This window comes from Oncorhynchus clarkii, chromosome 33, assembly GCF_045791955.1.
Source record: "Oncorhynchus clarkii lewisi isolate Uvic-CL-2024 chromosome 33, UVic_Ocla_1.0, whole genome shotgun sequence".
Classification (NCBI taxonomy): Eukaryota; Metazoa; Chordata; class Actinopteri; order Salmoniformes; family Salmonidae; genus Oncorhynchus; species Oncorhynchus clarkii.
Genome location: NC_092179.1, coordinates 31,167,139 through 31,190,146, shown reverse-complemented (window position 1 = coordinate 31,190,146; position 23,008 = coordinate 31,167,139). Strand labels below are relative to the sequence as shown.

Here is a 23,008-nt window from a genome sequence, read left to right as displayed (position 1 = left end):
GCCTCTCTCTCTCTAACCACACTCTCTTTATTATGTTGGGGCCAGCCTCTCTCTCTAACCACACTCTCTTCATTATGTTGGGGCCAGGGGCCAGCCTCTCTCTCTCTAACCACACTCTCTTCATTATGTTGGGGCCAGGGGCCAGCCTCTCTCTCTCTCTAACCACACTCTCTTCATTATGTTGGGGCCAGGGGCCAGCCTCTCTCTCTAACCACACTCTCTTCATTATGTTGGGGCCAGGGGCCAGCCTCTCTCTCTAACCACACTCTCTTCATTATGTTGGGGCCAGGGGCCAGCCTCTCTCTCTCTAACCACACTCTCTTCATTATGTTGGGGCCAGGGGCCAGCCTCTCTCTCTAAGCACACTCTCTTCATTATGTTGGGGCCAGGGGCCAGCCTCTCTCTCTCTAACCACACTCTCTTCATTATGTTGGGGCCAGGGGCCAGCCTCTCTCTCTCTAACCACACTCTCTTCATTATGTTGGGGCCAGGGGCCAGCCTCTCTCTCTCTAACCACACTCTCTTTATTATGTTGGGGCCAGCCTCTCTCTCTAACCACACTCTCTTCATTATGTTGGGGCCAGGGGCCAGCCTCTCTCAGTCCACACCCCCTTCATTCTGCTACAGGCCCAGACTAGATAAACTCAGCAAAAAAAGAAACGTCCCTTTTTCAGGACCCTGTCTTTCAAAGATAATTTGTAAAAATCCAAATAACTTCACAGATCTTCATTGTAAAGGGTTTAAACACTGTTTCCCATGCTTGTTCAATGAACCATAAACAATGAATGAACATGCACCTGTGGAATGGTCGTTAAGACACCGAACATCACACCTGGGGACAGGTACAGGATGGCAACAACACCTGCACAGGATCGGTACGTCCGAACATCACCCCTGCGGGACAGGTACAGGATGGCAACAACAACTGCCCGAGTTTCACTCAGAACGCACAACCCTCCATCAGCGCTCAGACTGTCCGCAATAGGGTGAGAGAGGCTGGACTGAGGGCTTATAGGCCTGTTGTAAGGCAGGTCCTTACCAGACATCACTGGCAACAACGTCGCCTATGGACACAAACCCACCGTCGCTGGACCAGACAGGACTGGCAAAAAGTGCTCTTCACTGACGAGTCGCGGTTTTGTCTCACCAGGGGTGATGGTCGGACTTGTGTTTATCGTCGAAGGAATGAGCGTTACACCGAGGCCTGTATTCTGGAGCGGGATCGATTTGGAGGTGGAGGGTCCGTCATGGTCTGGGGCGGTGTGTCACAGCATCATCGGACTGAGCTTGTTGTCATTGCAGGCAATCTCAACGCTGTGCGTTACAGGGAAGACATCCTCCTCCCTCATGTGGTACCCTTCCTGCAGGCTCATCCTGACATGACCCTCCAGCATGACATTGCCACCAGCCATACTGTTCGTTCTGTGCGTGATTTCCTGCAAGACAGGAATGTCAGTGTTCTGCCATGGTCAGTGAAGAGCCCGGATCTCAAATATTTACACATGTTAAGTTTGCTGAATATAAACGCAGTTGACTGTGAGAGAACGTTTCTTTTCTTGCTGAGTTTATAGTTCTCCCTGTTTAGAGTGATTTGACCTCATCACTACCTGCTCTCTGATTACCCTCCATAAAGAATATTTATATTAAAGACACAATCTCAATCTCTCTGTCTATGCAGTTTATTCACCTGATCTGAACCACTCACTGAGGACATGGAGTACTTTCATAACCCTGTTCTGCCCTGTTCTGTCCTGTTCTGTTCTGCCCTGTCCTGTTCTGTTCTGCCCTGTCCTGTTCTGTCCTGTTCTGTTCTGTTCTGTTCTGTTCTGTTCTGCCCTGTCCTGTTCTGTTCTGTCCTGTTCTGTTCTGTTCTGCCCTGTTCTGTTCTGTCCTGATCTGAACCACTCACTGAGGACATGGAGTACTTTCATAACCCTGTCCTGTTCTGTTCTGTTCTGCCCTGTTCTGTCCTGTCCTGTTCTGTTCTGCCCTGTTCTGTTCTGTCCTGTTCTGTTCTGTTCTGCCCTGTTCTGTTCTGTTCTGTCCTGATCTGAACCACTCACTGAGGACATGTAGTACTTTAATAACCCTGTTCTGTTCTGTTCTGCCCTGTTTGTTCTGTTCTGTTCTGCCCTGTTCTGTCCTGTCCTGTTCTGTTCTGTTCTGTCCTGATCTGAACCACTCACTGAGGACATGTAGTACTTTAATAACCCTGTTCTGTTCTGTTCTACCCTGTTCTGTTCTGTTCTGCCCTGTTTGTTCTGTTCTGTTCTGCCCTGTTCTGTTCTGCCCTGTTCTGTTCTGCCCTGTTCTGTTCTGTTCTGTTCTGTTCTGTTCTGCCCTATTTCTGTACTGTCCTGTTCTGTTCTGCCCTGTTCTGTTCTGTCCTGTCCTGTCCTGTTCTGTTCTGTTCTGTCCTGATCTGAACCACTCACTGAGGACATGTAGTACTTTAATAACCCTGTTCTGTTCTGTTCTGTTCCGTCCTGATCTGTCCTTTTCTGTCCTGTCCTGATCTGTCCTGATCTGTCCTGTCCTGTTCTGGGTTGGTTTCACGGTATGGGTTCATCAAGGAGTCAGTGTACAGTTCCCCAGCCAGTCTCAATGTGTTATGGCCATCAGGCCTGCTCTAGGGTTCTGTGTACACAGTGAGCTACAACAGCTACCTCAGGGATCATTATAGAAACTAAATGTTGCTTCTTCAGACAACTGGACAGGGAGTTCAGCTCTGCTGCTCTCTGGCTCTTTCAAAACAAACTGCATTGGCTTATCCCCCGGATCACATGTTTCTCGGGGGGAGCTTTGAAAAGCTTACAGTGTGTGTGTCCTGGACAAGGCATGCTAGTAGCTAGCTAGGTCCCTGGAATCTTCATTAGAGGGGGGCAGCGTACTAGCACATTCAGCCCCAGGTGAGCTCTTCTCTGGGTTTGTCTGTCTGGCACGTCCCTATTGAAGAAAGAGGGGGAAAGGGGAGACCTAGTCAGAATGCCTTCAACTGAAATGTATCTTCCTCATTTAACCCAACCCCTCTGAATCAGAGAGGGGGGCTGCCTTAATGGACATCCACGTCATCGGCACCCAGGGAGGGAGGAGGGAGGATGGAGCTGAGCGGAGGGGTGTGTGGTTGTCTAGAGACGGGGATAAGTGATGAGGCAGGCGTGCACACACAAATATAGATCCACACAGATATAGATCCACAGAGATATAGATCCACACAGACAGATATAGATCCACACAGACAGATATAGATACACAGAGATATAGATCCACACAGACAGATATAGATTCACACAGATATAGATCCACACAGATATAGATCCACACAGACAGATATAGATACACAGAGATATAGATCCACACAGACAGATATAGATTTACACAGATATATATCCACACAGATATAGATCCAGACAGATATAGATCCACAGAGATATAGATCCACACAGACAGATATAGATTCACACAGATAAATATTCACAAAGATATAGATCCACACAGATATAAATCCACAGAGATATAGATCCACACAGACAGATATAGATTCACACAGATATAGATCCACACAGATATATATAGATCCACGCAGACAGATATAGATCCAGACAGCTATAGATCCAGACAGATATAGATCCACACAGACAGATATAGATACACAGAGATATAGATCCACACAGACAGATATAGATTCACACAGATATAGATCCACACAGATATAGATCCAGACAGATATATATTCACAAAGATATAGATCCACACAGATATAGATCCAGACAGATATATATTCACACAGATATAGATTCACACAGACAGATATAGATCCACACAGACAGATATAGATCCAGACAGACAGATATAGATCCAGACAGACATATATAGATCCACGCAGACAGATATAGATCCAGACAGCTATAGATCCAGACAGATATAGATCCACACAGATATAGATCCAGACAGATATAGATCCACACAGACAGATATACATCCACACAGACAGATATAGATCCAGACAGATATACAGATATAGATCCACACAGATATAGATCCAGACAGCTATAGATCCACACAGACAGATATAGATCCAGACAGACAGATATAGATCCAGACAGATATAGATCCAGACAGATATAGATCCAGACAGATAAAGATCCAGACAGATATAGATTCACACAGATATAGATCCAAACAGACAGATATAGATCCAGACAGACAGATATAGATCCAGACAGACAGATATAGATCCACACAGATATAGATCCAGACAGATATAGATCCAGCCAGGCGGTCAGCCTGAAGGGCTGGTAGTAGTGGTTCTGTGATCTCACCAGAGCGGAGCCAACCACCTCTACATTGCTAAATCTCTCCACAGACATGGCTCCCTCCCTCCCTCCCTTCATCCCTCTCTCTCCCCCTCCCTCCCTCCCTCCCTCCCTCCCTGGAGGAGAGGGCTGTCAGAAAGATGGATGTGGCCCTGCTGGGGATGGGGCGGGCTGGGATGACCCCTTGTCTCTACTCCTCCTCTCAACCCTCTCAACCAGGACCAGCCCACAGAGAGGGGAACGGCTTCAGCATACTGTAGTCCGTCTGTCCATCCGCATGTGTGTGTGTGTGTGTGTGTGTGTGTGTGTGTGTGTGTGTGTGTGTGTGTGTGTGTGTGTGTGTGTGTGTGTGTGTGTGTGTGTGTCTAGTTGGGACTGGTTCCAGTATGTATGTGTCTGTTGAAACCATTGACCCTCAGATCTGCTGCTATTACAACTCCTCTGTAGCTTCCTGATCGAACCGTGACCCACCGCAACCACACACACACACACAGATATACACACACACGGATAAACACACACACGGATAAACACACACACGGATAAACACACACACGGATATACACACACGGATATACACACACACGGATAAACACACACACGGATAAACACACACACGGATAAACACGCACATCACACAGACACATACACGTACACACACATGTGCAAGTGCACACACATACACAGAGTGCTACAGACCCGCGCACACACACACACACACACAAACTGACCCAAGTGAGGACCCAGGAATCTTCTCCCAAAAGATGTATGTCTCTTAGCTCTCGCTGACTGACTGACGTTGAGGCCAAAGAAAGACAAGGACAGGACAGACAGGAGGTATGATGTCCTATCAGGCTCTGAGAGACTGGCTCTGCTTCCCAAAGAAAGACAAGGACAGGACAGAAAGGAGGTATGATGTCCTATCAGGCTCTGAGAGACTGGCTCTGCTTCCCAAAGAAAGACAAGGACAGGACAGACAGGAGGTATGATGTCCTATCAGGCTCTGAGAGACTGGCTCTGCTTCCCAAAGAAAGACAAGGACAGGACAGACAGGAGGTATGATGTCCTATCAGGCTCTGAGAGACTGGCTCTGCTTCCCAAAGAAAGACAAGGACAGGACAGACAGGAGGTATGATGTCCTATCAGGCTCTGAGAGACTGGCTCTGCTTCCCAAAGAAAGACAAGGACAGGACAGACAGGAGGTATGATGTCCTATCAGGCTCTGAGAGACTGGCTCTGCTTCCCAAAGAAAGACAAGGACAGGACAGACAGGAGGTATGATGTCCTATCAGGCTCTGAGAGACTGGCTCTGCTTCCCAAAGAAAGACAAGGACAGGACAGACAGGAGGTATGATGTCCTATCAGGCTCTGAGAGACTGGCTCTGCTTCCCAAATGGCACACTATTTCCCTACATGGTGCACTACTCTTGAGCCCCATGAGCCCTGGTCAAACGAAGTGCACTAAATAAGGACTAGGGTGCCATTTGAGATACAGATGGAGAGTAAGAGCAGATTCATTTGAGGTCACATTGTTTCAGCATGATAAATGATCCATGTAATCTCATCCACCCCCAAACAGCACAACCTCCCTCTCTCCTCCTCAGCCATACTGAGACACAACCTCCCTCTCTGCTCCTCAGCCATACTGAGACACAACCTCCCTCTCTCCTCCTCAGCCATGTAATACTGCTGAGACACAACCTCCCTCTCTCCTCCTCAGCCATACTGAGACACAACCTCCCTCTCTCCTCCTCAGCCATACTGAGACACAACCTCCCTCTCTCCTCCTCAGCCATGCTGAGACACAACCTCTCTCTCCCCTCCTCAGCCATGTAATACTGCTGAGACACAACCTCCCTCTCCCCTCCTCAGCCATGTAAACATGCTGAGACACAACCTCCCTCTCTGCTCCTCAGCCAAACTGAGACACAACCTCCCTCTCTGCTCCTCAGCCATACCGAGACACAACCTCCCTCTCTCCTCCTCAGCCATGTAAACATGCTGAGACACAACCTCCCTCTCTGCTCCTCAGCCATACTGAGACACAACCTCCCTCTCTCCTCCTCAGCCATGTAAACATGCTGAGACACAACCTCCCTCTCTGCTCCTAAGCCATACTGAGACACAACCTCCCTCTCCCCTCCTCAGCCATACTGAGACACAACCTCCCTCTCTGCTCCTCAGCCATGTAATACTGCTGAGACACAACCTCCCTCTCTCCTCCTCAGCCATACTGAGACACAACCTCCCTCTCTCCTCCTCAGCCATACTGAGACACAACCTCCCTCTCTCCTACTCAGCCATACTGAGACACAACCTCCCTCTCCCCTCCTCAGCCATACTGAGACACAACCTCCCTCTCTCCTCCTCAGCAATGTAATACTGCTGAGACACAACCTCCCTCTCTCCTCCTCAGCCATACTGAGACACAACCTCCCTCTCCCCTCCTCAGCCATACTGAGACAACCTCCCTCTCTCCTCCTCAGCCATGTAATACTGCTGAGACACAACCTCCCTCTCTCCTCCTCAGCCATACTGAGACACAACCTCCCTCTCTGCTCCTCAGCCATACTGAGACACAACCTCCCTCTCTCCTCCTCAGCCATGTAATACTGCTGAGACACAACCTCCCTCTCTCCTCCTCAGCCATGTAAACATGCTGAGACACAACCTCCCTCTCTGCTCCTAAGCCATACTGAGACACAACCTCCCTCTCCCCTCCTCAGCCATACTGAGACACAACCTCCCTCTCTGCTCCTCAGCCATGTAATACTGCTGAGACACAACCTCCCTCTCTCCTCCTCAGCCATACTGAGACACAACCTCCCTCTCTCCTCCTCAGCCATACTGAGACACAACCTCCCTCTCTCCTACTCAGCCATACTGAGACACAACCTCCCTCTCCCCTCCTCAGCCATACTGAGACACAACCTCCCTCTCTCCTCCTCAGCCATGTAATACTGCTGAGACACAACCTCCCTCTCTCCTCCTCAGCCATACTGAGACACAACCTCCCTCTCTCCTCCTCAGCCATGTAATACTGCTGAGACACAACCTCCCTCTCTGCTCCTCAGCCATGTAATACTGCTGAGACACAACCTCCCTCTCTCCTCCTCAGCCATGTAATACTGCTGAGACACAACCTCCCTCTCTGCTCCTCAGCCATGTAATACTGCTGAGACACAACCTCCCTCTCTGCTCCTCAGCCATACTGAGACACAACCTCCCTCTCTCCTCCTCAGCCATACTGAGACACAACCTCCCTCTCTGCTCCTCAGCCATACTGAGACACAACCTCCCTCTCTCCTCCTCAGCCATACTGAGACACAACCTCCCTCTCTGCTCCTCAGCCATGTAATACTGCTGAGACACAACCTCCCTCTCTCCTCCTCAGCCATACTGAGACACAACCTCCCTCTCTCCTCCTCAGCCATGTAATACTGCTGAGACACAACCTCCCTCTCTCCTCCTCAGCCATACTGAGACACAACCTCCCTCTCTCCTCCTCAGCCATACTGAGACACAACCTCCCTCTCTCCTCCTCAGCCATACTGAGACACAACCTCCCTCTCCCCTCCTCAACCATGTAATACTGCTGAGCCGGACTTTCTCTGTGAAACCTGACATGAACACACAAACACAAACCCTTTCTCCATCTCCTCATGGAGGCGCTGGTCGGTCTCATGTTCTGCTGCAGGGTCACAGAAGAACCATTCTGGGTTGGTATTTTGGCTGGTTGATGACTAAGTTTCGATGGTTGATCACAGAAGAACCATTCTGGGTTGGTATTCTGGCTGGTTGATGGATGGTTGATCACAGAAGAACCATTCTGGGTTGGTATTCTGGCTGGATTGATGACTAAGTGATGATGGTTGATTAGAGTGAACTCTGGAGTTATCAGACACAGGACTTCTGAAATGTATTCTCCAGGACAATGGGGAGAATTTTCATTTTCCTCTGGTCTTTTTGACGCCTGGAGAAGGCTCAAACAACATGGTCTCATACTGCCATCTAGTGGCAGTCAGGAAAAGCAGGTCATGTGTAGCAATAGAGGTGAATCAATAGTTGTGAATCAATAGACTTGTGAATCATAAGAGTTGATATTCAATAGAGTTGTGAATCAATAGAGTTGAAATTCAATACAGTTGTGAATCAATAGAGTTAAGATTCAATAGAGTTGTGAATCAATAGAGTTGAGATTCAATAGAGTTGTGAATCAATAGAGTTGTGAATCAATTGAGTTGTGAATCAATAGAGTTGAGATTCAATAGAGTTGTGAATCAATAGAGTTGTGAATCAATAGAGTTGTGATTCAATAGAGTTGTGAATCAACAGAAAAGATTCACTACGACAGCACATTCACTGCGTATCCTGAGTGAAAATCAGTTGTCTGTCCAATACAGTTATGCCAAGAGGTGATTCTCCTTCAGTCACACTCTTTGTACATCCTTGAAACTTTCATAAGAGGAACAAGTTGACCAACAAAACCATCCTCCCTTTTAGTCATCTCTGACATGCCTTCCTCTGGAGGACGTTGGCCTTTCGTTCCTTCACATCCAGCATGTCCCACTCCCCCTCCCCCCCCACACACACATATCAGACAAAATTATGAAAGAAAATAATTGTACTTTTGAATTCCGTAAAGTCAGTGTGGAAGAGGTGAACATATTATTGTTGTCTATCAACAATGACAAGCCACTGGGGGGTCTAACAATCTGGATGGAAAATTACTGAGGATACCAGCAGACGACATTGTCACTCCTATTTGCCACATCTTCAATTTAAGCGTCTTCAATTTAAGCGTGTGCCCTCAAGCCTGGAGGGAAGCTAAAGACATTCTGCTACCTAAGAAAAGTAAAGCTCCCTTTACCACCTCAAATAGCCAACCAATCAGCCGGTTACAAACCCTGAGTAAAGTTCTGGAAAAAATTGTGTTTGACCAGATACAATGTGATTTACTGTAAACAAATTGACAACAGAATTTTAGCATGCTTATAAGGAAGGAGACTCAACAAGCACAGCACTTAAACAAATGACTGATGATAAGCTGAGAGACATTGATGATACAATTATTGTGGGGGCTGTCTTGTTAGACTTCAGTGCAGCTTTGGACATTATTGATCATAGTCTGCTGCTGGAAAAACATGTGTGTTATGGCTTTACACCCCCTGATATAATGTGGATAAAGAGTTAGCTGTCTAACAGAACACAGAGGATGTTCTTTAATGGAAGCCTTTCAAATATAATCCAGTTAGAATCCGGAATTCCCCAGGGTAGCTGTCTAGGCCCATTGCTTTTTTACATTTTTACTAACAACATGCCACTGGCTTTGAGCAAAGCCAGAGTTTCTATGTATGCGGATGACTCAACACTATACACGTCAGCTACTACAGCGACTGAAATGACTGCAACACTCAACAAAGAGCTGCTGTTAGTTTCAGAGTGGCTGGCAAGGAATAAGTTAGCCCTAAATATTTCTAAAATTAAAAGCATTGTATTTGGAACAAATCACTCACTCAACCCTAAACCTCAACTAAATCTTGTGATAAATAATGTGGAAATTGAGCAAGTTGAGGTGACTAAACTGCTTACAGTAACCCTGGGTTGTAAACTGTCATGGTCAAAACATATTGATGCAGCAGTAGCTAAGATGGGGAGAAGTCTGTCTATAATAAAGCCATACTCTGCCTTCTTAACAACACTATCAACAAGGCAGGTCCTACAGGCCCTAGTTTCCACCTTCTTAACAACACTATCAACAAGGCAGGTCCTACAGGCCCTAGTTTCTACCTTCTTAACAACACTATCAATAAGGCAGGTCCCACAGGCCCTAGTTTCTACCTTCTTAACAACACTATCAACAAGGCAGGTCCTACAGGCCCTAGTTTCTACCTTCTTAACAACACTATCAACAAGGCAGGTCCCACAGGCCCTAGTTTTGTCGTACCTTGACTATTGTTCAGTCGTGTGGTCAGGTGGAACAAAAAAGGACTTGGGAAAATTGCATTTGGCTCAGAACAGGGCAGCACGGCTGGGCCTCAGAACAGGGCAGCACGGCTGGGCCTCAGAACAGGGCAGCACGGCTGGGCCTCAGAACAGGGCAGCACGGCTGGCCCTTGGATGTACACAGAGAGCTAATATTAATAATATGCATGTCAATCTCTCCTGGCTGAAAGTGGAGGAGGGATTGACTTCATCACTACTTTTATTTATGAGAGGTGTTGAATGCACCGAGCTGTCTGTCTAAACTACTGGCACACAGCTCAGACACCCATACATACCCCACAAGACAATCCACAAGAGGTCTCTTCACAGTCCCCAAGTCCAGAACAGACTATGGGAGGCGCACAGTACTACATAGAGCCATGACTACATGGAACTCTATTCCACATCAAATAACTGATGCAAGCAGTAAAATTAGATTTAAAAAACAGATTAAAAAAAACCTTATGGAACAGCGGGGACTGTGAAGCAACACAAACATTGGCACAGACACATGCATACACACACACACACACACTCACGATAACATACGCACTATATATACACATGGTGGAGTAGGGGCCTGAGGGAACACAGTGTGTTGTGAAATCTGTGAATGTATTGTAATGTATTACAGTTGTATAAACTGCCTTCATTTTGCTGGACCCCAGGAAGAGTAGCTGCTGCTTTGGCAGCTAATGGGGATCCATAATAAACCCCAGGAAGAGTAGCTGCTGCTCTGGCAGCTAATGGGGATCCATAATAAACCCCAGGAAGAGTAGCTGCTGCTCTGGCATCTAATGGGGATCCATAATAAACCCCAGGAAGAGTAGCTGCTGCATTGGCAGCAGCTAATGGGGATCCATAATAAACCCCAGGAAGAGTAGCTGCTGCTCTGGCATCTAATGGGGATCCATAATAAACCCCAGGAAGAGTAGCTGCTGCTCTGCCATCTAATGGGGATACATAATAAACCCCAGGAAGAGTAGCTGCTGCTCTGGCATCTAATGGGGATCCATAATAAACACACACAGCCTCCACCCGCCCCATACCTTCTTCTGCAGGACGTTGACCTTGCGCTCCTTGACCTCCAGCATGTCCTTGAGGTCGTGTACCTCTCTGCTGAGCGTCCCCTTCTCCTCAGACGTCTCCTGGATCTGGTTCGACTTCTTATTCAGCTGGGAGTCTTTCTCTTCCAGACGCAGACGCAGAGCATCCACCTGATGCGCACACGCACACATACATGCACGCACGCACACACACACACACACACACAGACACAGACACAGACACAGACACACACACACAGTGTTAGATTAGAGATGGATCTGGTTAGACAATTTATTCAGCTGGGAATCTTTCTCTTCCCGACGAGGAGCCTCCACCTGACACACACATATCAGACATTATCACAAATTAAATCAAAAGGCAAATAAATGTAATACTTACAGTCCAGTCAACTTGTAAATACACTGGAATAAGCATATCAGAATAGCTGATCTCGGATATCTTGTTATGATTTAACATATCAAACTGATCCTAGATCAGCACTTGTACAGTCGTGGCCAAAAGTTTTGAGAATGACACAAATATTAATTTCCACAAAGTTTGCTGCTTCAGTGTCTAGATATTTTTGTCAGATGTTACTATGGAATACTGAAGTATAATTATAAGCATTTCATAAGTGTCAAAGGCTTTTATTGACAATTACATGAAGTTGATGCAAAGAGTCAATATTTGCAGTGTTGACCTTTCTTTTTCAAGACCTCTGCAATCTGCCCTGGCATGCTGTCAATTAACTTCTGGGCCACATCCTGACTGATGGCAGCCCGTTCTTGCATAATCAATGCTTGGAGTTTGTCAGAATTTGTGGGTTTTGTTTGTCCACCCGCCTCTTGAGGATTGACCACAAGTTCTCAATGGGATTAAGGTCTGGGGAGTTTCCTGGCCATGGACCCCAAATATTGATGTTTTGTTCCCCAACCCCACACATGAATGGTCTCAGGATGCTTTACTGTTGGCATGATACAGGACTGATGGTAGCACTCACCTTGTCTTCTCTGGACAAGCTTTTTTCCAGATGCCCCAAACAATCAGAAAGGGGATTCATCAGAGAAAATGTCTTTACCCCAGTCCTCAGCAGTCCAATCCCTGTACCTTTTGCAGAATATCAGTCTGTCCCTGATGTTTTTCCTGGAGAGAAGTGGCTTCTTTGCTGCCCTTCTTGACACCAGGCCATCCTCCAAAAGTCTTCGCCTAACTGTGCATGCAGATGCACTCCCAGCTGTCTGCTGCCATTCCTGAGCAAGCTCTGTACTGGTGGTGCCCCGATCCCGTAGCTGAATCAACTTTAGGAGATGGTCCTGGCACTTGCTGGACTTTCTTGGGCGCCCTGAAGCCTTCTTCACAACAATTTAACCGCTCTCCTTGAAGTTCTTGATGATCCAATAAATGGTTGATTTAGGTGCAATCTTACTGGCAGCAATATCCTAGCCTGTGAAGCCCTTTTTATGCAAAGCAATGATGACGGCACGTGTTTCCTTGCAGGTAACCATGGTTGACAGAGGAAGAACAATGATTCCAAGCACCACCCTCCTTTTGAAGCTTCCAGTCTGTTATTCAAACTCAATCAGCATGACAGAGTGATCTCCAGCCTTGTCCTTGTCAACACTCACACCTGTGTTAATGAGAGAATCACTGACATGATGTCAGCTGGTCATTTTGTGGCAGGGCTGAAATGCAGTGGAAATGTTTTTGGGGGATTCAGTTCATTTGCATGGCAAAGAGGGACTTTGCAGTTAATATCAATTCATCTGATCACTCTTCATAACATTCTGGAGTATATGCAAATTGCCATCATACAAACTGAGGCAGCAGACTTCGTGAAAATTAATATTTGTGTCATTCTCAAAACTTTTGGCCACGACTGTAGTCCTACTCTGAGATGCTTAGTAACTACGGGTCCAGTTCAGCTGTAAACTGTAAACTATGACACAGTAGTGGCACCAAGAGACCATCTCCACAATACCCTTGGTAGAGTTAACACTGAACAACATACCTCTGAATGATAGTAGAGCCCTGTCAGTAGAGTTAACACTGAACAACATACCTCTGTCTGAATGATAGTAGAGCCCTGTCAGTAGAGTTAACACTGAACAACATACCTCTATCTGAATGACAGTAGAGCCCTGTCAGTAGAGTTAACACTGAACAACATACCTCTGTCTGAATGATAGTAGAGCGCTGTTCCTTAGCGGTCAGTGACTCCTTGAGGACCTCGATGTGCTGTTTGCTGTCTGAGAACTGGTTGGTGAGAGTCTCCAGCTTGGTCCTCATCCCCATCAGCTCTGTCTCCTTCCTGCTGAGGTCCTGCTTTACCTGGTCAATCTGAGCACAGAGATAGAATCAATCAGCCCTCTAGGTTAGTATTGAGTATCTCCATTCATACATGATCAGCCCTCTAGGTTAGTATTGAGTATCTCCATTCATACATGATCAGCCCTCTAGGTTAGTATTGAGTCTGTCTGTCATAGGATATTGTATCATCTATAACTGGGAATTTATTATGGGGTTTGATAATACCTCCCCACTGTAGCTGATGGGGTTAGTTAATACCTCCCCACTGTAACTGATGGGGTTAGTTATTACCTCTCCACTATAGCTGATGGGGTTAGTTAATACCTCCCCACTGTAGCTGATGGGGTTAGTTAATACCTCCCCACTGTAGCTGATGGGGTTAGTTAATACCTCCCCACTGTAGCTGATGGGGTTAGTTAATACCTCCCCACTGTAGCTGATGGGGTTAGTTAATACCTCCCCACTGTAGCTGATGGGGTTAGTTATTACCTCCCCACTGTAGCTGATGGGGTTAGTTAATACCTCCCCACTGTAACTGATGGGGTTAGTTATTACCTCTCCACTATAGCTGATGGGGTTAGTTAATACCTCCCCACTGTAGCTGATGGGGTTAGTTAATACCTCCCCACTGTAACTGATGGGGTTAGTTAATACCTCCCCACTGTAGCTGATGGGGTTTGATAATACCTCCCCACTGTAGCTGATGGGGTTAGTTAATACCTCCCCACTGTAACTGATGGGGTTAGTTAATACCTCCCCACTGTAACTGATGGGGTTAGTTAATACCTCCACACTATAGCTGATGGGGTTAGTTAATACCTCCCCACTGTAGCTGATGGGGTTAGTTAATACCTCCCCACTGTAGCTGATGGGGTTAGTTAATACCTCTCCACTATAGCTGATGGGGTTAGTTAATACCTCCCCACTGTAGCTGATGGGGTTAGTTAATACCTCCCCACTGTAGCTGATGGGGTTAGTTAATACCTCCCCACTGTAACTGATGGGGTTTGTTAATACCTCCCCACTGTAGCTGATGGGGTTAGTTAATACCTCCCCACTGTAGCTGATGGGGTTAGTTAATACCTCCCCACTGTAGCTGATGGTGTTAGTTAATACCTCCCCACTGTAACTGATGGGGTTAGTTATTACCTCCCCACTGTAGCTGATGGTGTTAGTTATTACCTCCCCACTGTAGCTGATGGGGTTAGTTATTACCTCCCCACTGTAACTGATGGGGTTTGTTAATACCTCCCCACTGTAGCTGATGAGGTTTGTTATTGTGGGGATGTTTTTGCAGTGTCAGCAACGAGTGAACAAAACATCAATTATTTAGTGTGGGTGCTGTCATTTTATCTGCTTCTACACAATGTCCACATTATGTGTTCACAGCAGCTAGCCATCCACAAACACATACCATAGTAGAGAGAGAGAGAGACAGAGAGACAGAGAGAGAGAGAGAGAGAGAGAGAGAGAGAGAGAGAGAGAGAGAGAGAGAGAGAGAGAGAGAGAGAGAGAGAGAGAGAGAGAGAGAGAGAGAAAGGGAGAGAGAGAGACAGAGAGAGAAAGAGAGAGAGAAAGCGAGAGAGACAGAGAGAGAGAGAGAGAGAGAGAGAGAGAGAGAGAGAGAGAGAGAGAGAGAGAGAGAGAGAGAGAAAGGGAGAGAGAGAGGCAGAGAGGGGAGAGAGAGAGGCAGAGAGGCAGAGAGAGAAAGGGAGAGAGAGGCAGAGAGAGAGACAGAGAGAGAGAGAGAGAGAGAGAGAGAGAGAGAGAGAGAAAGGGAGAGAGAGAGACAGAGAGAGAAAGAGAGAGAGAGAAAGAGAGAGAGAGACAGAGAGAGAGAGAAAGAGAGAGAGAGAGAGAGAGCGAGAGAGAGAAAGGGAGAGAGAGACAGAGAGAGAAAGAGAGAGAGACAGAGAGAGAGAGAGAGAGAGAGAGAGAGAGAGAGAGAGACACAGAGACAGAGAGAGAGACACAGAGACAGAGAGAGAGACAGAGAGAGAGAGAGAGAGAGAGAGAGAGAGAGAGGGAGGGAGGGAGAGGAGAGAGAGAGAGAGAGAGAGAGAGAGAGAGAGAGAGAGAGAGAAAGGGAGAGAGAGAGGCAGAGAGGGGAGAGAGAGAGGCAGAGAGGCAGAGAGAGAAAGGGAGAGAGAGGCAGAGAGAGAGACAGAGAGAGAGAAAGAGAGAGAGAGAGAGGCAGAGGCAGAGAGAGAAAGGGAGAGAGAGAGGCAGAGAGAGAAAGGGAGAGAGAAAGAGAGAGAAAGGGAGAGAGAGAGGCAGAGAGAGAAAGGGAGAGAGAGAGAGAGAGAGGGAGATAGGGAGAGAGAGAGGGAGAGAGAGGGAGAGAGAGGGAGAGAGAGGGAGATAGGGAGAGAGGGAGAGAGGGAGAGAGGGAGAGAGAGAGAGAGGGAGAGAGGGAGATAGGGAGAGAGAGAGAGGGAGAGAAAGTGAGAGAGGTTAGAATAAACAACAGAACTATATTTATGACACCAGCTGTAACCATGGCGAAAATGTGTGCAAAAAACAAGAGAAACAGAACAAAAGCGAGAGAGAGGTTAGAACAAGCAGCTTAGTAGTCTAGTGTACATCTACTGTAGCCTGTCCAGCAGTCACCCTAGAGAAGAGGCATGCTAAAAACAACCAAGAGAAAGAGAGAGAAATACTAGAAGCCATAAACATGGTGCTGTGGTTGTTAGTGTTCACAGCTCTACTCCAACCAGCGCTGAGGGAACAAGACAGAGAAAAATAGAAAGAAAGGATGACAACAGAGAGGGAAAGATGAAAGTGTCCCAGAGAGTGTAGTGTGATGCCAGACCTCTCAGTGCAGCACTGGGCAGCTCTGCCTCCCTGACCTGACGAGAGACCCAGTGACCGCATCTGACAGGGCAGCCGCCCACACAACCTGCCTTTGTAGTAACACTGTGTCTGGACTGATACGACTGGTACCAGTCAAGTGTTTCATCCTGCTGCCGTGTTGTTGCCTTCCAAACTCTGTCCACACACACACACTCACACACACACTCACACTCACACTCACACTCACACACTCTTTCCAAAAGATGTCACCTCTACGTAGAAACCGTGGATCATACTGTCCTCAGGGTTACTGGTGTTTCTCTGCTAATCAATAGATCACCGCTTCTATTGAAGTTTCTGAGAGGGAAGTTTCTCATTTCCCTTCTGGAAAATGTTCTTCCTGTCCTCATACAATGATAGGACAGGTCTAGCAGGCCCAGCAGGCCCAGGTCTAACAGGCCCAGGTCTAGCAGGCCCAGCAGGCCCAGGTCTAGCAGGCCCAGCAGACCCAGGTCTAGCAGGCCCAGCAGGCCAAGGTCTAGCAGGCCCAGGTCTAGCAGGCCCAGCAGGCCCAGGTCTAGCAGGCCCAGCAGGCCCAGGTCTAGCAGGCCCAGCAGGCCCAGGTCTAGCTCCTTCCGGCACTGATATAACTGAATAAGTAGCTGGACTAGAGGCAGTCCAAGCTTTGCAGACAACAATTATCTGGGTTTCTCTCAAGGTGAATGATCTATATTTCTCTAATAGTGAACATTCTGGGTTTTCCTCTCACACCGTATCTGAGTTCCTCTAGCCTCATACTGGGGTTCCTCTCACACCACTTATCTGAGTTCCTCTAGCCTCATACTGGGATTTCTCTCACACCACTTATCTGAGTTCCTCTAGCCTCATACTGGGGTTTCTCTCACACCACTTATCTGAGTTCCTCTAGCCTCATACTGGGGTTCCTCTCACACCACTTATCTGAGTTCCTCTAGCCTCATACTGGGGTTCCTCTCACACCACTTATCTGAGTTCCTCTAGCCTCATACTGGGGTTTCCTCTCACAGCAGTCACATGGGTATTCTCTTTAGCGAGGGTCAGTAAGGCAAGGCTGCTGTGTTGTGGAGGTCAGAAAGGTTCTACGAGGTTAAAAGGTCAGAGTTGACAGGTTAAAGAGAGAGAGCGAGCGCTGTGTGGTGAAGTCCTTCCTTACGGCAGACACTTCCTGCTGCAGGTCGGCAGCCTTCTGCTTAAGCTCCTCCCCCTGGACCTCTCTCTGAGACAGCTCCTCCTTCAGCTGCTCTACCTGTCAGGAGAGTCAGTTACCTGGCTGTTACCAGGACGATAAGCACCACCACCAATCAGGAGCCATGATATAGGCAACACAGGGCCAATCAGTAACCAGCTTTTGGACAGCCAATCAACAACCACCTTGCATACAAGATGGTCTTTTCTATATAACCTTGGAAAAGTTTCCACAAGCAGTCAATCATTGGTAACAAGAACACGATAGTCGATGAACACATGGTTGTCTCTAGTGTACAGGGCAGGATGCTGGTTCCACTAGAAAACACAGAGAACTGAAGACCAGATGAACACATGGTTGTCTCTAGTGTACAGGGCAGGATGCTGGTTCCACTAGAAAACACAGAGAACTGAAGACCAGATGAACACATGGTTGTCTCTAGTGTACAGGGCAGGATGCTGGTTCCACTAGAAAACACAGAGAACTGAAGACCAGATGAACACATGGTTGTCTCTAGTGTACAGGGCAGGATGCTGGTTCCACTAGAAAACACAGAGAACTGAAGACCAGATGAACACATGGTTGTCTCTAGTGTACAGGGCAGGATGCTGGTTCCACTAGAAAACACAGAGAACTGAAGACCAGATGAACACATGCTTGTCTCTAGTGTACAGGGCAGGATGATGGTTCCACTAGAAAACACAGAGAACTGAAGACCAGATGAACACATGGTTGTCTCTAGTGTACAGGGCATGATGCTGGTTCCACTAGAAAACACAGAGAACTGAAGACCAGATGAACACATGGTTGTCTCTAGTGTACAGGGCAGGATGCTGGTTCCACTAGAAAACACAGAGAACTGAAGACCAGATGAACACATGGTTGTCTCTAGTGTACAGGGCAGGATGCTGGTTCCACTAGAAAACACAGAGAACTGAAGACCAGATGAACACATGCTTGTCTCTAGTGTACAGGGCAGGATGCTGGTTCCACTAGAAAACACAGAGAACTGAAGACCAGATGAACACATGGTTGTCTCTAGTGTACAGGGCAGGATGCTGGTTCCACTAGAAAACACAGAGAACTGAAGACCAGATGGACACATGCTTGTCTCTAGTGTACAGGGCAGGATGCTGGTTCCACTAGAAAACACAGAGAACTGAAGACCAGATGCATCTGTCACAGAAGCTGAATGATAATCAACATGCTCTTTAGACAGAGTTCTGTACTGAGTCAGCTGTAGTTGTGTTGTTACCTTGTTCTTCATGAACTTGGAGTGGGATCTGTACACCTCCATTTGTTTCATCTCCTCCTCTCTCTCCTCAGTGCTCAGAGCCCCGTTAGACTTTAACGTCTCAATCTCTTCCTCCAGGTCCCTCAGACCTCGCTCCAGAGACTGGACCTTAGAGTCCTACCACAAGAGAACACACACAGTTAGGCACACACACACACACACACACACACACACACACACACACACACACACACACACACACACACACACACACACACACACACACACACACACACACGCACACACACTTCCTCGAGGTCCAGGAACACCATTATAGTTATTTTATTGTGTTGCTATTTCCTACTATTTCCTATTTTTTGCACATTTTTCACACTTTTTAACTCTGAATAGTTGGGAAAAGGCTCGTAAGTTAGAGTTTCACTGTAAAGGGTGACTCATATGACTCACGTTGTAATATTACAGTTTCTCACATTGTACAGGAAGTCAATCTCTCACCACATTGTACAGGAAGTCAATCTCTCACCACATTGTGTAGGAAGTCAATCCCTCACCACATTGTACAGGAAGTCAATCTCTCACCACATTGTACAGGAAGTCAATCTCTCACCACATTGTACAGGAAGTCAATCTCTCACCACATTGTACAGGAAGTCAATCTCTCACCACATTGTACAGGAAGTCAATCTCTCACCACATTGTACAGGAAGTCAATCTCTCACAACACACACACCTTCATCTTGATGACGGTCTCACTTTGGCATTCTAAGTGAAACATGAGCATACACACTCTCTCTAACCAACCTCTCTCTCTCTCTCTCTCCCTCTCTCTCTCTCTCTTCCCTCTCTCTCTCTCTCTCACTCCTCTCTCTCTCTCTCTCTCTCTCTCTAACCAACCAACCTCTCTCTCTCTCTCTCTCTCTCTAACCAACCTCTCTCTCTCTCTCACCTCCCCCTCTCTCCCCTCTCTCTCTCCCTCTCTCTCCCCCTCTCTCTCTCTCTTCCCTCTCTCGCTCTCTCACTCCTCTCTCTCTCTCTCTCTCTCTAACCAACCAACCTCTCTTTCTCTCTCACCTCCCCCTCTCTCCCCTCTCTCTCTCCCTCTCTCTCCCCCTCTCTCTCTCCCCCTCTCTCCCTCTCTCTCTCTCTCTCTCTCTCTCTCTCTCTCTCTCTCGCTCTCACCTTCATCTCGATGACGGTCTGCAGGGCCTTGGTCTTGGCTGATTCAGGGGCTCCTTCATAGCTCCGTCGGTGCAGCTCCTGAGGAGAGACAGGGTACAGCATGGTGGTGGTTAGCACGCCCAGGACAGAACACAACAGCATAGTGACTGTCATCATGACCAGGAGAGAACCCAACAGCATGGTGACTGTCATCATGACCAGGAGAGAACCCAACAGCATAGTGACTGTCATCATGACCAGGAGAGAACACAACAGCATGGTGACTGTAATCATGACCAGGAGAGAACCCAACAGCAAAGTGACTGTCATCGTGACCAGGAGAGAACCCAACAGCATAGTGACTGTCATCATGACCAGGAGAGAACCCAACAGCATAGTGACTGTCATCATGACCAGGAGAGAACCCAACAGCATGGTGACTGTCATCATGACCAGGAGAGAACACAACAGCATGGTGACTGTCATCATGACCAGGAGAGAACATACAGCATGGTGACTGTCATCATGACCAGGAGAGAACCCAACAGCATAGTGACTGTCATCATGACCAGGAGAGAACCCAACAGCAGTGACTGTCATCATGACCAGGAGAGAACATACAGCATGGTGACTGTCATCATGACCAGGAGAGAACATACAGCATGGTGACTGTCATCATGACCAGGAGAGAACACAACAGCAGTGACTGTCATCATGACCAGGAGAGAACATACAGCATGGTGACTGTCATCATGACCAGGAGAGAACCCAACAGCATGGTGACTGTCATCATGACCAGGAGAGAACCCAACAGCATGGTGACTGTCATCATGACCAGGAGAGAACACAACAGCATGGTGTGAGAGAGAGAGAGAGAGAGAGAGAGAGAGAGAGAGAGAGAGAGAGAGAGAGAGAGAGAGAGACAGAGAGAGAAAGACAGAGAGAGACAGAGAGAGAAAGAGAGAGAGAGAGAGACAGAGAGAGAGAGAGAGAGAGCGAGAGAGAGAAAGACAGAGAGAGAAAGAGAGAGAGAGAGAGAGACAGAGCGAGAGAGAGAGAGTTGGGAGTTGAGAGTAATGGGAGTTGTACTGAGGGTCCCACAGAGAGAACTAATGGGAGTTGTACTGAGGGTCCTACAGAGAGAACTAATGGGAGTTGTACTGAGGGTCCTACAGAGAGAACTAATGGGAATTGTACTGAGGGTCCTACAGAGAGAACTAATGGGAGTTGTCCTGAGGGTCCTACAGAGAGAACTAATGGGAGTTGTCCTGAGGGTCCCACAGAGAGAACTAATGGGAGTTGTGCTGAGGATTCCACATAGAGAACTAGGGCAGCCTTTCTAGTGGAGAAGACAGGACTAACAAAGGAGAGAGAGCTTCTGGTGCTGGGGGCGGTGGTGGAAATGGACTGTACAGTGCACACACACACACACACACACACACACACACACACACACACACACGATGACTGTAAATGCATGGACACACACACAGACTCCCATAGATTCTCTTCCTCACATAAACAGAAAATAGACTCTGTGTGACATGTGGATGTATCCTTGTCAAATCATGTGGACATGTTTATTCTCTCCATCCAACGCTGTGTGTCTGAACCACTGCAGCCCGTTCAGTTCCACAGGAAAGTCCAGTAGAGCCCGTATATATATAGACATAATATGACATTTCAAATGTCTTTATTCTTTTGTAACTTCTGTGAGTGTAACATTTACTGGTCATATTTTATTGTTTATTTCACTTTATATATTATCTACCTCACTTGCTTTGGTAATGTTAACATATGTTTCCCATGCCAATAAAACCCTTAAATTGAATTGGAATTGAGAGGAGACAGACAGACAGACATTGCGCCTAATTTCTCAGCAATTGGCAATGTACACACCCACAGGGTGCACTTGCATGTCACAGGAGAGTGTTAAAGGGTACAGGGAGGTCAGAGAGATCTTTATGAGTTTACTGCCTACTACTGTTCTGCTAAGAAAAGACAAGGAGCAGCTACTGCTGTTCTCTAAATAATATAAAAACTCCCTGACACCTTCCCTCCCTCCCTCTCTCTCTCTCCCTGACACCTTCCCTCCCTCTCTCTCTCTCTCTCTCCCTGACACCTTCCCTCCCTCTCTCTCTCTCTCTCTCCCTGACACCTTCCCTCCCTCCCTCTCTCTCTCTCCCTGACACCTTCCCTCCCTCTCTCTCTCTCTCTCCCTGACACCTTCCCTCCCTCTCTCTCTCTCTCTCTCTCTCCCTGACACCTTCCCTCCCTCTCTCTCTCTCTCTCTCTCCCTGACACCTTCCCTCCCTCTCTCTCTCTCTCTCTCTCCCTGACATCTTCCCTCCCTCTCTCTCTCTCTCTCTCCCTGACACCTTCCCTCCCTCTCTCTCTCTCTCTCCCTGACACCTTCCCTCCCTCTCTCTCTCTCTCTCCCTGACACCTTCCCTCCCTCTCTCTCTCTCTCTCTCCCTGACACCTTCCCTCCCTCTCTCTCTCTCTCTCTCTCCCTGACATCTTCCCTCCCTCTCTCTCTCTCTCTCTCTCCCTGACACCTTCCCTCCCTCTCTCTCTCTCTCTCCCTGACACCTTCCCTCCCTTTCTCTCTCTCTCTCCCTGACACCTTCCCTCCCTTTCTCTCTCTCTCTCTCTCTCTCTCCCTGACACCTTCCCTCCCTCTCTCTCTCTCTCTCCCTGACACCTTCCCTCCCTCTCTCTCTCTCTCTCTCCCTGACACCTTCCCTCCCTCTCTCTCTCTCTCTCTCCCTGACATCTTCCCTCCCTCTCTCTCTCTCTCTCTCTCCCTGACACCTTCCCTCCCTCTCTCTCTCTCTCTCCCTGACACCTTCCCTCCCTGTCTCTCTCTCTCTCTCTCTCCCTGACACCTTCCCTCCCTCTCTCTCTCTCTCTCCCTGACAC

The 23,008-nt window shown here is 47.7% G+C and overlaps 1 protein-coding gene across 1 annotated transcript in view; it reads right to left on the bottom strand.

The window, feature by feature from the left end:
- LOC139393333 (ELKS/Rab6-interacting/CAST family member 1-like) overlaps nt 1–23,008 on the bottom strand; it is a 300,021-nt gene that overhangs the window by 168,087 nt on the left and 108,926 nt on the right. The window contains exons 7-11 of the mRNA XM_071141918.1: nt 20,108–20,185; nt 18,929–19,084; nt 17,641–17,733; nt 13,518–13,685; nt 11,351–11,518 (exon numbers count right to left, since the gene is read on the bottom strand). Coding sequence (XP_070998019.1) covers nt 11,351–11,518; nt 13,518–13,685; nt 17,641–17,733; nt 18,929–19,084; nt 20,108–20,185 — 663 coding nt within the window. The remainder of the gene's footprint in view (nt 1–11,350; nt 11,519–13,517; nt 13,686–17,640; nt 17,734–18,928; nt 19,085–20,107; nt 20,186–23,008) is intronic.